Source organism: Plasmopara halstedii, assembly GCF_900000015.1.
Source record: "Plasmopara halstedii genome assembly, contig: Scaffold_2061, whole genome shotgun sequence".
NCBI classification, from domain to species: Eukaryota; Oomycota; class Peronosporomycetes; order Peronosporales; family Peronosporaceae; genus Plasmopara; species Plasmopara halstedii.
This window is the reverse complement of record NW_020188969.1, coordinates 2,042,540-2,059,961: the sequence shown is the minus strand read 5'-3', so window position 1 is coordinate 2,059,961 and position 17,422 is coordinate 2,042,540. Positions and strand designations below refer to the sequence as shown.

The 17,422-nt window shown below is 46.2% G+C and overlaps 1 protein-coding gene across 1 annotated transcript; it reads left to right on the top strand.

The window, feature by feature from the left end:
• Positions 1-335, top strand: PHALS_02937 (uncharacterized protein; the record flags this gene model as incomplete). The annotated part of the gene is made up of 2 exons (XM_024717404.1): positions 1-13; positions 94-335. 2 exons carry the CDS (start codon positions 1-3, stop codon positions 333-335), a joined length of 255 nt encoding a protein of 84 aa, XP_024582906.1.
• Positions 336-17,422: the final 17,087 nt, after the last annotated feature.

Genomic DNA, 17,422 nt, shown 5'->3' with positions numbered 1-17,422 from the left:
ATGCTGAAACCGCGTTTAGAACTGACGAAAAGGATTTCTACGTAATGTGAAATACGACTCATTCATTCATACCTATCATCCTTAAATTCGCAGATTATGCACAGCCGCAGCATATTCTCGCGCGGCCTGCGACGCATTCACTTTGTTTGCATACTTCTCCTTCCTCTGTCACGCTTTGGACTAAACGGCGAAGCCAGCGCGTTGTAGCATTTGCTTTGCCGACGCCTGGCACTTGTTCGATAAGTTTCTCGACGTCATCGCCGGACGATGACAAAAGTAGTTATTTAGCTCGCAGCATTCGAAGCTCAAAAATATGCATGCTCGGAGCAACATGAAGCTATGGCGACCGCCTGAAACAGCTAGTGAGATTTTGCGTTTTCTCATCGGTCACTTATGCCCTGGCGGTAACTCCTAGAAGGCCAAAGAGACCAAGAAGATGGTGCTAGTCGCGGTCGGTTTTGTAATAGTGTGTTAAGCTAGGTATTCCACATGTTGTATAGACTACATACTGTGTGTGTCTATCATTTAATGTAGACCGTGTATAGTTGTATATTCTCAATTCTGCTAAATCAGGATTTAAGGCACTTATCAGTTTAGAAAGGTTTAAGGCTTATTGTCCATAATAAATGTCACTTCACCTTTCCTTCTTTTTCAACGGCTCGCTGAAAGCGAGCAACACGCCGATAGGCGTGTGTGTTGACCTAAGCCTTCTTCAAAAAGTGTATACACGGACGGGCAATCCCTGTTATACTTGGTAGCACTGGTTAGCGTTATAATACCAATGCTGACTACTTCGATGGAATTATCGATGAATGATGGGGAGGTGGTCGTCTCGGATCAACAGGGAGGAATGTTTGTTCCTAACACTTGCAGTAGGAGTGTGTGGTGCAGCTGCAAGCTTTAACCGGAGATCTCGCGGTCTCGGATATGCTTCGCTTTAAATGAAGAAGCGATAACTCAATGCTTAGCAAATTTGCTGCGTATGAGCAAGAATTATTGGGATTTCTATCGAAGAAATCAACGACGCCGGCTTCGTCTCCTTCTCCACAAGTGGTGGTGACAGCATCGATACACACGAAACGCCCCGTGAAAATCAAGGTGAAAATCTTTCACGGTAACGAAGATGAAAATCTCGCGTTCTGGCAGCGAAAAATGGCACAATCACAAAGACAAATTCGTGATGACCGAAGTCAAGTGGCCTTTGCCATATCGCATTTGGATGGCCGTGCGAGAGAGTTGGCGATGACGTGGTAAGTCAATCGCCCTGGCTATTTTTTCACATGGCAAGAGCTGAAAAGGCCATGGAATCGATGTTCCTTCCATCGAATGTGGCGTTTCGATAGCGGTCGAAGTTCCGTCATGCCATGAAGACAACGGCACGTTGTACGACTATGTACAGAAGCTCCGCGAGCTTCGTGCAAGTATGGCGAGTGATCCACTGCCAGAGTCAGCGATGGTCACCGTGTTTATGGAGGGGCTCTCTAATGGCCCTCCCATGACTGAATTTTTCCGCCGGAGACCGACGACTCTGGAAGATGAAATTATGATTGCATTGCATGAGGACTACTTTCAGCGACAAGCATGTGGTCATTCGATCAAACACGGTGGAAGCAGTGCCGGAATTTCGGAAAAACTGAACTTAGCGCGGTGACTGTCCGTAGGCAGCAAATTCGCTGTTACGAGTGTCAACAACTCGGTCACATCCGCCGTGATTGTCCTCGTGAGAGACGAAGATCTCAACACGGCTCTCTTCGCAACGGTCTCGAGTCACGTGGTACTAATACCACGAGGCGTTTGGAAAACGCCGGTACCCAATAGACGCAGGGCGGTCTGCTCGGGCAATAAAAAACTCTTGAGAGTGTGGTGGTAGAATCACTCATGAGGGTTGAGCACTCAGAGGATCGCTGTCCTTCGTTAACGACACCAGTCGGAGTGGTATCCACGTGGTCACAGCGGTGTGAAAAATTACGGTCGTCCGTTTAGAGTCTTGATTGACTCTGGTGCGTCACGTAAATACGCGCGGAAGCAAAGTGCTTTTGGACGCACTATTTTGAAGTACTGGCTTTATCCCAGTGAAGTTGGCTACTGGTGTGGTGGTTACCGCGATGAAAGTTACGGTTGATCTATAAGTGAAGTTCGAAGACTTCAACTCAAAGAAAAAAACTACAGTCCTTCTAACAGGGTTACACGTACCCTTGTATGAAAGGGTGGGTCATACAAAATTGTTTTACCGTACATAGGTACGGAGTGCACAAGTTGGTGTAATCATACAATGATGTGGCTTCACCATAACAAGAAGCCACTACGTGGCAGGATTGCCAGTAGTAATGCATATTAATCAGGTTTTACTATATTGATTAGGTATTACTATTAAATAAGAAAATCTGAAGATTTAGATATAGGCGGCTCTGCCCCAAATAAAACAGTTAAATACGGCTTTCAATTTTAGACGGGAGAGCGTCTTTGCCTTGATTAAGGTTTTCAAGTACTCTCGAAGGTAGCGGATTGCGATCCGCTACACTCGTACTGGTTCTTGTGAACTTGGTAGCATCTACGCCTGAGTCGTTACGACCGATCCCCTGTTAGGATGGAGCAATACACTCTAATTGCCCCAGGGCATGCAGGACGGGCTTTTTAAGCTGATGTCCCTGCTTGGCCCTGAGGGCGAGTTAACCAGGCATATCACGTGCGATCGTGTTTCCTTGCCACCCGACAGGGCAAAAATGAGTTGGTGAGCTTTGTGCAAGAGTTAAGAACTCTCAGTGCCGGGATGGCAGCCGATCCTCCCCCCCGAGGCGGTTGCAGTGACTGTTTTTATGGAGAGCCTCCGCACTGACGTGACAAGAGTGGACGTCTTTCGTGTGACTCCGTCTTTTTTCGAAAAGCAGTGAATGTGGCATTAAATGCCGAATTCAACATCAAGTCGTCACGGCTTGGTTGGAATGCACACCCCTAAAGCTCGTAGAGCGAGCCTGAGCCATTGGATCTCATCGATGCTGAGAAGAGGGAGGAGAGTTCCGAGCTGCCGACCAGCGTTTAAACTTCCAATTGTGCTTTGTCTGTAGAAACATCTGTCACCTTCGATCTCGTTGTCTCTTGCGCAAGGCGCGTAAAGTTTCATCGAACCGACGTTCGCTTCTAACCAGTCTAGTTTCTCGCGAGGAATTGACAAAACCCAGTAGGCGAGGGGCGCTCTACTGGAGAAAAATTGAGTTCTGTCGAGCATTAAAGCAATAAAGGGCAGCAGGGCCCAGCCCCGAAGAGCTTTGTGCTCTTGAACGGAACGTGTATGCAAGCCGGGCTTGCTGGTCGTAAAAGCGACCGTGAAGGGCTTTGAGAAGCCATGGGAATTCTTATCGACCCCGGGGCGTCAATCAGATTTGCTCGACTTTTCACGATCGAAGGAAATCAGCTGTATGCTGAGGCGCTATATTTTTCGGGTTTTTCGGGTGACGCCGTTACTGTTCGCTTAGCGACGGGGACTTGTGTAACTATGCTGAGGATCCCTGTAGGCCTCGATATTAAGTTCCTTGACTTTGATAGCGTGGAAGCTGCTTAGCCTTAGACTCGGATTCAAGGTATGACCTTATCCCTGTTATGGCATGATTGGAGCACCATGAGCCATTGATTTATTGGAGTTCAAAAACCTTGGGCACTTCGCGCATGTCTCCTTATGGATCTCTGGTGAGTCATGAACCCAACTCTGCTAAGAATCAGAAGCGCTATTGGCGCGAGTGCTGGACCGGGACGGTCAATGTGCTGGATATCGGACTATTCGAATTGTAGAAGACCGAAGGTGTGACGGACAAGAGTCCCGAGCATGGCTCGCGGGCTGAACGTGGTATATCCAACTAAGCGCTTGTCAGGTATCGAAGCAGTTGCTGCATGCCAAGCGTGGCATGGTCGGAGGAGGTCCGAGGCATTGAGGGCGAGGCTCTAGTGTTGCACATGGCGTGGTACGTAATCCACTGAGCAATGCTCACGTTTCGAAGCAGTCGCTGCATGCCAAGAGTGACATGGTCGGACGAGATTCGAGTATTGCGGGCTATGCCATTCTGATGCGCGTGGAGTAGCAAGTTATCCACTTGACAAACACTGTCGAGCTAGCAGCTCTTCGTCGGTGTTGCTAATAACATCAAGGCTCTGATGAGGCAGGGAGTGGGGACACTGGACGACGCCGAATGCGTGTTCTATAGAGAGAAGACGGCGATGCCGCATGTTATATGCAAGACACAGTGCGTCGATCCTGACCCAGGGTGGGACTCCATAGGCGATAGCGCACAGCTTTACACCCTCGTCAACGGTATGACGGGAAAGCAAGACGGCAACGTCACCTCGAGGCTATTCTCGCTGTGTATGCTATGCTTGAGCTGGATAAGATGCCCTTCAAAGCGTTTGGCGGTGCCTTGAAGATAGGCGATTTAGCCGAGGTGATCATTATACGACCGAACCAAGATATTAAATCGTTGTCGCTTCTGGATTAAGCTGTCCTTGTAACGAGTGTGTGGAGTGGGTGGCAAATTGAAAAAGAGATAGTGTTTATGTTTATCTTTCTGCTGATTATTTACTCGTAGTTTATCTACATATATATGTCATGCATGTTTATTGGACCACGTGTTCTTGATCTTCCAATCCGATTATAGAGAAAACAGATGGAAGGTTTACGGCTTCTTCCATATTAATAATATTCCTTCTGGAATTCTCTCAAACCTTCTACACTTTTAATTGGTAATCGCTGACTCTTTAACCGTTTTCTTGGGTAATTTGGTACACGTTATACCATCAAGACATCTTTCATTACATTCTCCTGATGTCTTGTTACATCTCATTTTTGGTTGTCTTTGATTTGAGCAGTTCTTTTGTTTAGCTCTTCGGTCAATTCCTGGAAATGAGAAAGAAAAAAATGTTTCAGATTCTTTTGCGGTTGTTGCTTCATATTCTGGATATCCGCGCCATTTCACCAAATATTCTTGCTTACGATTGACTCTTCATTTCTCTAGTAATACTTTGACGATGAACAATTATTTACCAGTGTCCTTTTCGAGAATGATTGGTGTAACTTTTGGTATTGGTTTTGACTTAAACTGTTCTGATGTTTCCTTGATATGTTTCAGTCTGTCCACGTTGAACAAATCATGCATTTTCTCCATCAACTTTGGCAATGTAAGCTTCATGTCGTTCTCAATTATGACTTGAGTGATCTCGAGTGGTCCAATAAAGCACGGTACGAATTTTAACTTCTCATTCTTGTCACTTGTCTGAGCATGTATCAATGGCAAGTTTCTGGTTGCTAGTAATAATATATCGTCAATTTTGAAAGTGACGTTTGATCGTTTGTTGTCATAGTAAGCTTCCTGTTATCCTTGAGCTCTCCCAGGACTTTTTTGTGCAAGTATGAAAATCTTCGTACGATGTTCTGCAAAGTTTGGAGCATACTCGTTTGGGCTGATCAGCAGGTTGATGACGGGCTCTCTCGGCTTTCTCCTTGAATCCACTTCGAAGGGTAAAAATTCTGTTGAAGTGTACACCAAACTTTGGTGAGCATACTCGATCGTTGGCAGATGATCTACCCAGTCTGCTCCAAGATACGAGACCTGACAACGCAGTGAGTCCTCGAGTGTCCTGTTTCTACGCTCCGTATTTCCATCTGCTTGTGATCTTCCAGATGTCGTCATGCAATGCTGAATTTATTAACTCTCTCCAACAGTTTGAAGTAAACTTTGGATCTCTATTACTAAAAATCACTGTCGGTAGTCCAAGATATCTGACTACGTGATAAAAGACTCTCTTGCAGTTTATGGCGCATCGGCTGTTGTCTGAGTCGGGATATACTTGACTCTCTTCGATAATACGTCAACAACAATCATGAGGGCGTCTTTGCCTTTCGAAACCGGTACTCCTATTATCTAATCCACTGAAATCGTATGCCAACATTCACTCGGGACTACGATAGGCATCAACTTTCCGTTCGCTCCCACATTGCTTGTCTTGTAGCGATTACATGTCTCACAGATTGTCACGTACGATTTTACATCCTCATCCAATTTATTCTAATAGTACCATTGTGATACACTTAGCTGTATTCGTCGAATTCCTTGATGTGCGGCAATGCACAAATCATGAGCTTGCGATATAATTTCTCCTCTGAGGCTTGGATCGTTCGGTACACTTGATCTTCACACTAGGTTACTTGTTTGGAGGAAGTATATACCTCTTTTTACTGTTATAGCTCTCTCTTTTGAACTTTTGGCAAAGAATGTGTCTGTTTTGCAGGCTTACTTGAATCGTTCTTTTGTATCTGCATCCATCTCAATTATGCTGTATAAAGTCATCGTTGAATTGTTGACAACATGGCGCTGTGGCGGTCCAACTATTTTTTTTGCTCAATTCCTCCCCCCTAAAACGTGTGTCCATGTCATGGTCGAACAAGGTTGACATGGCTGCAACACGCTCTCTGTGGCGTCCGCTGTTTACTCTAGGTTTGTGGCATTCCTTCGTGCACTCATGCATCTGGCAGATCATAAAATCAACTCGACGGAGGTCGGGATAATGCATCCGCTACACAATCAGCTTTCCTGGTCGATGGTGCAATGTCAAAATTTAACCACCGTGTCAACTTTGCCGACAACATCGGCGTCTTCAAAATCCACGTGCATGCCGAATTGTCTGTGTATATGTCGAAATGCGTTCCGTGCAGATAATGTCTCCATTTTTCCAGTGCTAGCTTGATAGCATACAATTCTTTCTCATATGCGGGCCAGTTCAGTTCGTGCGGACCCAGCACCTTTGATAAAAAGGCTACTGGACGATCGTTGCTGTCTGAATTTTGCTGCAAGATCACAGCTCCACAGCAGTAGCTTGATGCGTCGGTTGTCACAATAAATGGTCGATCGTAGTTTGGCATTTGCAACACCAGCCCTTGCTGTAATGCGAGCTTGATTGTCAAAACATATTTTCGCTGTTTCTATTCCCAGCACCATGTTGTAGACGGTTTAACCAGATCACTCAGTGGCAACTAGCCTGGCGTAGTTTGCGAAAGACATTCTGGAATATCCTGCTAGTCCTAGAGAACTCAACAGTTCTTTGCGAGTAGTCGAATCTCGCCATTCCTCTATGGCGCGTTTTTTCTTCGAATCCACATGTAATCCTTCTTTTGATATAGTATGTCCTAGAAAATCCACTTTTTCGACTACAAATTCGCATTTCGCTGGTCTTGCGTACAAGTATTTTCGCCTCAATACTTCAAAAACAATCTTCAAATGACACATGTGATCTTTCATAGTTTTGAATAGGGCACAAATGTCGGCCATATAAACTACTACAAATGTAAACTTGTCAAAGAGACATCTCGGGAGTCTGGACCATACTCCTGGCATCCCAGCCATACCCATAGGCGTAACACACCATTTATAGACTTCGCGGTGCGTGCTAACGCAATTGCTTCAGAAACCACAAGCATTTGGTGGTACGTATCCTGATTCAAGATCAATCTTCGTAAGGACTTTCATGCAAACATTCGATCAAACGGATCTTAATGTTCCAGGAGAATCTTTGGTATCTCCGTTTGAGAGTTGACATGACGATAGCCCAATACCCAGCGAAATGGCGTGTCTGCTGTCGCAGGCTTGAGCCATGTGGCACGAAAAGGCATATGCCCCTCTGCATCTCTCTTCGGCACTCCAACTATGTTCGAAATTTAGTCACTGTTGACAATTGGATTTAATCCTTCTTTTCCAAATTTCGCACAAAATTATCCACTGATTCTTGCTCGACGTTTTAAATTCGAAATGATGGAGTATTCTTCGGTTTAGCTCAAGGTTTCAATGTCAGGTCAAACTCGACAACTCGTTTCGGAGGCGGTTTATTGGGTATATTATCCGTAAAAACATCTTGGAATGTATCCAGTAGTTTCTTCAACTCTGCTGGCATGGTGTTTTGTATTGTTTTTTATACAGCACTTAATTCTCATCCATGCTTCAATGTCATCTTCGTAGTGGCTCTTATCTTTTCTGGTTACTTTTGTCTTTTCCCTATTATCCATGTCTACTTTGATTAGCTTATTCGTTTTCCAATCTATCTACAGATTATGCAAAAAAAACATGGCTTCTTCAAATGATGTCGTATTCATTATCTCCAAGGTTTCATCATGTCATAGACAGATCCTTGAAATTCGAATATTAAATGTGGTGACTCGCTCAGCTCATTTACCGTTCTTGTCTCGGAACATTTTCCATCACAGCCTTCAATCGAACTTTCTGTGCTTCCAGCAGCGTTTTGACCAAATCCAGGTCGACAGAGTATGTCTGTTGCTCCTGAATCGATGAGGACTTTGACTTACTTTCCATTCATCAGTCCCATTCTACCCATCAGCATGCGGGACTTTGCTCTCTTTTCGCGCATCCTTGCTTTCCCCTCGCGCGCTTTCACTTGGCTGGTGTTCACTGGTGTTCATCCTGACAGAGACCCCCTCTTCCTTGCTTGCGTCTTGCACAGCCATATTGTTGTGTCTCACATTCTCTCTTGAATTATAATTGTGCCTCAATGGCCTTTATTCCTTAGTATTCTGACGTCTTGGTTGTCTGTACTCTGCAGCAACATGTCCTTGCTTCCCACAATTGAAGCATGTCCTGTTCTGACGAACACTGTTTCTTTGCTGATTTACTTGTCTTCCATTTCGCTATCTAACATTTGCATTGTCCATTCCATTGTCTTAAGGTTCGCGTTGACTCAGTCGTTTCTCTGGTTTGAACCTCTGTCTGCTGTATATGTCGTTGTAGTCTTGATTTCGCCTTCCATTATTTATTCCTAGCAGAAAATTGTGCGCTTTTTCAAAATCTAGCGCAGTCTGGATGACTTCCGTAACGGTGCTGTAATTCTTATATTGCACCTCTTCTCTCGTACGCACTCTTAATCCTCGATCGGAAATTGCTATCTTGTCACGCTCTGACATATCGATCACCTGGGTACAAATTTTCTTGAACCTACCAACATATTTCATGAAATCTTTGTAATTCTTCTGCTTTAGATTGAATGACCCATCTCTCAATCGATCTTGTCGATCTTCAGGCGCAAATTCTCGTCAAACCTATTGCTCGAACTCTATTAGCGTTTCTGGCAGCGCTCCTGTGGACTGCACCCTTTTCTGGTACAAAGTAGCGGCGAGCCCTCTTGAATTGGCTACCATCATTGCTAAACATTGTTTGCGTTTCTTCACTCTGCATCGGATCTATATTCTTCGCCTTGAAGAATGTACAAATTCACACTCTCATCCATGCGCTCATAATGTTTTGGCATTAAGAGTCCTTCCATTCTCATTAAGCTTCTCACTTCTCGCAGCTCTCTTTGCGCTGTGAGTTCTTGTTGTGTCGCATTTTGGATATTCATCTGATTTGCTTGAGCCTCTACCAGAGTATTCAGCATAAGTTGTTGCTGTTCCAACGCTCTGGCATATGATGCAAACGCTTGTTTCTTTTTCCCTCTTCAATGCTTGTTCTTTTTCACAAGAACGGCTAGCACAACTTGGTGTTTATAGCCACTCGCAATATCAACTGCGTGCTTTTCAACGAGGTTACTTCCACAATGGAGTTGGTTCGAACGTGTGCGGCAAATTCGCGAGGTAAGCCTTCGATAGGTTTTCTCATTGGATCATACAAGCTTAGAAACACAAAAGAATACACAGTCTCTTCACAAGTCCAAAAAAAGTAAGCACGATAGAGGCGGTCTAAGCGACGAAATCTCTGGCTATGACGCCGGCGACGGTCTACAGAAAGCAAGGACCAACAAGTGCTACCAAATGTATCGAGTGTGTGGAGTTAATGGCAAATTAGAAAAGTGATCGTGTTTCTGTTTATCTTTCTCCTAATTATGAACTCGTAGATTATCCACATATCTATGTTATGCATGTTTATTGGGCCACGTGTTCTTGATCTTCCAATCCGGTTACAGAGAAAACAGATGGGGGGGGGTTACGGCTTCTTCCTTATTGATACCATTCCTTCTGGAATCTTCTTGAACCTTCTGAAGTCTGAATGGGTAATTGCTAACTCTTTAACCGTTATCATGGGTAACTCGGTACATGTTATATCATCAAGATATCACTCAATACAGTTCTGGAGGACATCAAGGGGGTGCTGACGCACAAAGTGAATCGTCGATCGTGAAGGATCCCTCGGATCCGTACCATGATTTGTTAAAGGAGTTCAAGATGTCGTCTCCAGAGACCCGCCGTTGGTCCTACCTCCGGACCGAGGTGTGCGCCATGAGATTGACCTGCTTCCGGGAACCAAATACTGCGTAGCACGCAAATGACCCCTGCTCAAGGAGCAGTGGATGTCATTGCCGCCTTTATTCGTAAAAGCACGACGCAGCAATGGTGCATGAGAGTAAGTCTCCTCAATCGACACCCACGTTTTGTGCCCGGAAGCCGAACGGCAAGAAGCATATCGTTCACGCTTATAAATGAGCTAAAGACTACCACCATTCCGGCACAGACGCCAATTTCTGGAAAGAATGTTCTCCATGCGCACGAATAAGCTGTATGTATGCTAATGCTGATAAGTGCAACTCCGGCGCGGAAGAAATTTCCTTTTTAGGGTTCATAATTGGGAAGCGTGGCCTTCGAGTGGGTCCCGCTAAGGTCAAGACGAATGTGGACTGACCGGTTCCAAAGAATCAAAAGGACTTGCGCAAGCTGCTTGGCCTCGCCAATTTCTTGCACAAGTCTAGCGCAAATTATGCGGAAATGGATTGAATCTCCTTACGAATAATACGATATGGTGTTGCACACCAAGCATCGGGAGGCTTTTGACAGGGTCGAAGATAGCCTCCTTCATGCAGCACTTCTGGCGTTGCCAGACCTCGAAAGTCCTTTTAGTGTCGTCTGTGACGCTTCGGACTTTGCCACCAGCTGTGCGCTGTTGCAAGCAGACACCGAGGGGCGAGTTCGGGTGATCGAGCTCAAATCTCACCAGCCTTAGTCTGCGGAGAGAAACAGGTCAGTCCACGACAAGGAATTACTTGCGATGAAGTATCCACTAGTCAAGTTCAGGGTGCACCTGCTTGGCTCAAAGCCATTTTTGATCTACAAAATCATGCTTTGCAATAAGTAGACAGCACCCGGACTTCCCCGGTGGCGTCATTACGTACTTGCGATTCAGTCACCTCATCTCTCGCAGAAGATGACCAGGTGGCTCTCCTTTAACTTCGAGGTAAAGTATAAGCCAGGAGAGCAGAATGCTTTGGCTGATGCGTTGTCACGCAGACCGGATTATGAGCTTGCTGAGGTTACGTCGTCAGTGACAAATTAGATTCGCACCGCATACGCGATTGACGGTATGTGTGTAGCGCTGCTACGGGCTCTCGAGAGCAAGGAGGTTGGAAGCACGGCCCACAAATTGTCGGTGCGTTTGCGCGCACGGTTACAACGACATTCATTAAAAACGGTTGCTGTACTGTAGCACCGATTTGACGGATACGCCACAAATTATGGTTCCTCACAATGAAAGATAACTGTAACCTCTAAGAGGCCCACAACACTCCACTCAGTGGTTATCTCTGCCGTGAGAAGACGTACAACTTGGTGAGTTGCCACTACTGGTGGTCCAAGCTGTATAAATAAACGAGCGCATATGTGCGCGCGTGTGATATGTGTCAGAGGTTGAAACCTTATTCGAATGCAGCGGCGCCACTGGCCAGTTTACCGGTACCCTCCGAGTGTTGATATGCGATGAGTATGAGCTTTGTGTTTGTCATGCCGATGAACTCGGCGGGCAACATGGGCGTGGTGGTCTTTGTGGACAGTTTGAGCAAGTTGGTTCATCTTGCGGCAGTGCCGGAGACCATCGACGGTGTGGGTACAACGACGCTGTTTGTCGATCGTGTCTTTCGACAACATAGACTCCCGGAGTCAATTGTATCTGATCGAGACCCGCGCTTCACTTAAAAATTTTGGTCTACAATCTTCAGTGTGCGTTGACTATGTCAGCAGCAGACCATCCGTAGACCGATAGTCAAACTGAGCGCGTGAATTGCGTCGTTGAAGACGTTCATCGTAGCGTCTGCTCTGAGACGCCAAAGCGCTAAAGCGTCATGCCGCCACTCGTATAGTTTGCTCTAAAAAATGCAGTGTATTACTCTATCGGCTACACTCCATTCTACGTGAACGGGCTTTTTAATCCACGCGTCCCGCTGACGCTGTCATCTCATGGCTCAGGGCTTGGTGGGCGAGGAATAGCCAAACGGCTAGCCGATGCCTACCCCCTCCGTGTCCGTAAAGAAGTCGATGACTTCCTGTTTTCCGAGCTGAGTGTTGTACGACACGTTCGCAATGCTATGGCTGAAAGCCAAGACATGCAGAAAGAATATGCAGATGTAAGAGGCAGAAGAAGTGTGGAAAACGTTGAGGTCGGACACCTGATTTCAATAAATATTAAATACCTTCCTACACATGCAGTCTCTGCTGTCTTTGAGACAAAACTTCGTCCACGGTTTATTAGATCTCTTAAGGTCGTGGCCAAGCGAGGCCTAGATTATACGCTGAACCTTTCGAGAAGGATGCGCACCCACCCGGTGTTCTCTGTGAGCTTGCTTTAGCGTACCAGGATCTGGCACAAGTAAAAACTGAAGTGTTGGCGCCGGGATGGCACCAAAAGGCGCTTGGCCACCCAGAAGCTGAACCAGCGACTGGTTTTGAGCACGGAGCGCAACAATTTCCGTTTTCAGTGGCGCAAAGCGCTCCACCGTGGCATGAAGCGACGTATTTGTCTGCTCGACAACTAGATGCCGCTTCAACAGAGCATGGTTAACCTCAACGTGAGGAAGTCGGTTCACAAAGCGCTCCAGACTCTCGCGGTTTCCACACAGCGGGAGGCGACCTCGGAAAGATGCTCGGCAAAGTGCCGATGGCGACGGACTTTGTTCTCTAATGCTAGAAGAGCACGCGAGTGACCGGGCGGCAATCGATCAAGTCGTCATCGTCCGCCACCGACTCTTTTCATTAGATTGGGGGCGTTCACTACCACGTGGAACGCCTTGTAGGTCGACGTCGTTGACAGGGTCTAACCCAATATCTTGTGAAGTGGCGGAGATACCCAAACTTCGAGAGCTCGTGGGAGGTTGAGGTGCCACTTCGGCAAGAATGTCCAGACGTCGTGACGATTATGATCAGAAAGATCACGACGCTTCGCGTCGTCGTGCGCCCTGCGCTTCTCGGCGGTAGCCCAGAAAGCCGGGGTGTCATGAGCTGAGCTCAAGCTATGACCCTGAGCTGCTGTGGTCGTGGACTTAACCGAGTGAGTAACCTCAGAGCTCGCGGGGGCAAGATGGATTATTCTATGTGTCGCAGGGCGACAAAACACAGGAAGTCGGCGTTGTGCCTTGAGTTTGACAGGCTCAAATCTTATATGGTGTTCTACGTGAACGTCTACTTCCTTGTGGATTCGCTGTAAGGTAGGCAGCTAGAAAAGTTTTCGGTGCCGCTGTACCCATCGCTCAAAGAGTTCCTCATCATCTGCAGCGGTTGTGCCAGGGGCGAGCAGTACGCATTGCGGGTACAAAGCGCCTCCTTTTCGAGCTTAAAGTCGAGCGCGGTACCGATCCATTGGGATATCTTGTGGTACCAAAAAGCGAGCTTGGACAGCTTTCCGCTGATCAAGCTCGGCTTATGTAGTGGTCGGGGGCCCGACTACGTAGACGCCTTACGATCGAGTGATCGCGTCTTATGCTTCAGTAGCGAGATCCGCCGAGCGGAAGCCGTACCATCACGAGGGTCTTAGACCGAACGTGAATACGACTAAATGATAGCCGCCTTGTGGACAGCCTCAAATTGCTGCTCCTGTGCCTCGTCGAGGAGATTGTAATAATACCACATCCCTTAGAAGTCGAGAGATCGAGGAAAGAACCCAGTGTCCGCAAGGTTCGAGCTAAGCTCACGTCGCCCCGTTGGCGCACAGCATCCTCATCGTCTTCCCATACTGGGAAAGGAGTATCTGATTCTTAGTCGACTTCCTCCGAATCCTCAACAAGGGGAATCCGTCGCCCCGGGCGGGTGCGTTGTGTGGCGCTCGGTTGCCGATGACTTAGGATGTGCTTCCCGTGAAGCCGCGGACAAACTGTCCGGAGATGCAACTCGTGCAGAAGAAGAAGATCTTTGCCCGCGGGTGCCCTCAAAACCAGCTAGGCTGGGAGTTTTGCGTGTCATAGACACAGGGCTCATTGAGCGGAGAATGTTCACGGTTGGTTTTAAAAACATAAAGGTGTCTCAGACACGCGAGCCTCGTATAAGGCGACAGTTAAATATGAATTGTGGATATTCACAATTTTGATGGGAGAGTGTAACGGGTTACACGTACCCTTCTATGAAAAGGCGGGTAATAAACGATCATGCAACCGTAAATAGGTGTGGATTACACAAATTGGTGTAATCTTACCGTAACAAGAAGCAACTACGTGGCAGGATTGCCAGTAATAATGCATATTACTCTTTTAATTAGGTTTTAGTGTATTAACTTGGTATTACTAAAATAATTAGGAAAAACCAAGGTTTTAGATATTGGCAGCTCTGCCACAACCAAAACAATTTCATACAGTTTCAATTTTGAACGGAAGAGTTCATTTGCCTTGGTGAAGGTTTTAAGTACTCTTGGAGGCAGCGGAATGCGACCCACTGGTTCCTGTAAAGAATGTAATGTCGGTGTCCATAGCTTGGTTTTTGCTAAGCAAAGAGCTACGGCAGCCCCGCTGCACACGATGTGACCTGAACAGTAGTGTCATCGGACGATTAATCGTCATTGGTGTATCAGACAGCCCCTGTGTCAGAAGACATTATCAAAGCAGATTATGATAATGATCACTTAGGCACGAGGCTGAAGACAATGCGATAATCATGCTGGTTTACAGCAAATCTGCTATATATATGCCAGGATAGTTGCTGCAGCTAGCTTACCATAAGTATATACAACCATACAGATGCAATTTGCCTTTCTGACATAGAAAATTAAACGACGTGTATTGGATGTTACTTCCTCTAATGAAATTGGCTTCATGAGCCTCTAGAAGTGAGGCAAGCTGTTTCTTTTAACGGCTATTGATGTGGGACTGACACGAATTTCATTTTCGAAGCCCAGGCAATCCTACTATACGAGGAAACATGCATGGTGAGTCTCTTGTCAAGGGTTGTGATATTGCTACAGCACAGTAAAAAAGTTGGAGGACCCTGAAATGGCTACCCCACTCCTCGCACTCAATGCTCTGCAAGGGCCCTCAATGACGGCTCATCTTTGACTGCTGATGAGCTCACAACTACTTTCGTTTTAATTGTACCATTTCGATTACATCACCAATTTGCAAAGCATTGCAAACGATCTTTGGGTATGTTTCTCGAGCATTTAGAGCCTTTACAAGAGGTAATGGTGGAGAGCTTTCAGCCCTTAGGACTACCATAGTAACGCCAATTACGATGAATTAGTCTTACCGCCAGCATCCCATGGAGTTCTACTGCACCGAAGTACTGGACAATCCAAATTGGAGTGCCGACTCATTAGTACTTGTTATCATAAAGCTGATAAACCGTCCTGAATAACCTCAAAGAATGGCGTTTCTAATACCGACTTACAGATGACCGTCTCCATTGGCCTTGGTAAATAAGACCTCGACTCGAAGTTGCTCTTACTATCCACTGTACGTGGATCGCTGCCGCTTATGCTTTCTCATATCTATTAAAGGAACTCGGCAACATTGCTACTCAACAATCCGTCCAGTCTCAAATCCTGCTCTAAACCTATCGCAGGTGTGTGTTTGCGCTAACAGCAATTTTATTTCTTAGCAGAAGTGGGTTCATGAATCACCAAAACTCATCAAAGATCCACCAGAAGAGACGTACGTGGAACCTGAATTTTCAACTTCTAGTCAATACTTGGCTCGTTTCATTCCGGCTATGCCATACCATTGATGACTTCGTTTTTGAAACAAGGACCATACGGCGATGGGCTACACTTAGCCATTACATGAAGGTACCTTCTGTATGCATTGTGGGAATTGATAAAAAGAATATTACAGCATGGTGATCCCAAATGCATACGTGACATCTTATATGAACTCACAATCATTCCGTGCGAGACAGAATGCTGATTTCTGTTTGGGGATCGTACGAGAGACGATACCAATGTGTCTCTGTCCTTCGGAGTGGGTAGTCACTTCTACTAGATACTTCTCATGAAAGTTGAAGATCAAGCTTTTTGACGCTCAAATCCCTTACATCCAAGTTCGTGTATAAGTTGAAGCTGATGTTTTACCTCAGTACACGTTTGATCTATAAATCAGGAGCCAAAGGTTTTATTAGTCGCTCCTGGGGTGTTTCGCATGTAGCTAGAAACCATGACTCGTTTTTAATTCAGTTACAAATTTATCTTAAAGATGTTAAGTCGTTCTTCTTTTCTCAAAGTCGGGAGTGTTCTCTCCCTCCACGAAAGGAAATGTTTCCTCGTTGCAAAAGCGTGCGTGTTTTGTTTGATGAACCGTTTGTGAACAGCGCCGACTTACACATGATACAGCAAGATTTAAGCTGCCAAGTTCCCCAAAGTTCACGAGAAGATTCCATATGATATCTGGCATAAAACGCACAGATATCATATCAACAGTAAACTTCATCGATGCCCCCGCGGACTATCCACTGATTATGACGGTCGCGTGGCTCGCATGATTAAGCAACGCTCTTGAATCTATCAGGGTTTCACAAAGCCACCTATGCTGATATCAATAACAAAGCGCCGTGAGTTGTGAGTCCACCTGCAGTGGATAGACTCGCTTTTTTGTGCAAGGTCCCTTTGTCCTCTAACTCTTCGCATATGTGACTCAGAGCCTGCTGAAATTCGACATTTTCCTGCGAACGTTCGTCGAATAACCCTGGGTGGCAGCCCGATTCTTTGTACCTCTCAGTCACAAACTTGTTGAGATTACCAAGCGCAGTTTTTAATGGCTTTTGTGCTCTCCTTCATATTACATTTAAGAATATTTCGGGTGACCAAATGATTCATCTCTTCTTCGTCAGATCGGCTGATGCCCAACGCTTTTGGTGCGCTCGAAATGCCTCCCGAACGTCACCCGACCCCTCGCGATACTGATGTTGTATTCAGCGCTTTGTGAAACACCCACCAGAGAAGAGAACCGAAAAGAAGAGAGCCTTACCTGAAGAGTACTGATTAATAATGGCAAGAACTTCTGCGAAAGAGTTAAAGTGGACGCAGAAGGTCGCCCTTCATCAAGACAGTAACTGCTCTCGCCCCCATTGGGCCGTTATTTTGAAATCGACCATGCGTCAAGCAATTGAGCTCGGAAAGAAGCAGGAGGCGATCAAGTGGATCGGCGAGCTAGGTGGTGGCTTGCCGAGTCGCGCGGCGCCTCACTTTCACAAGAAAGGGTGGAGTGA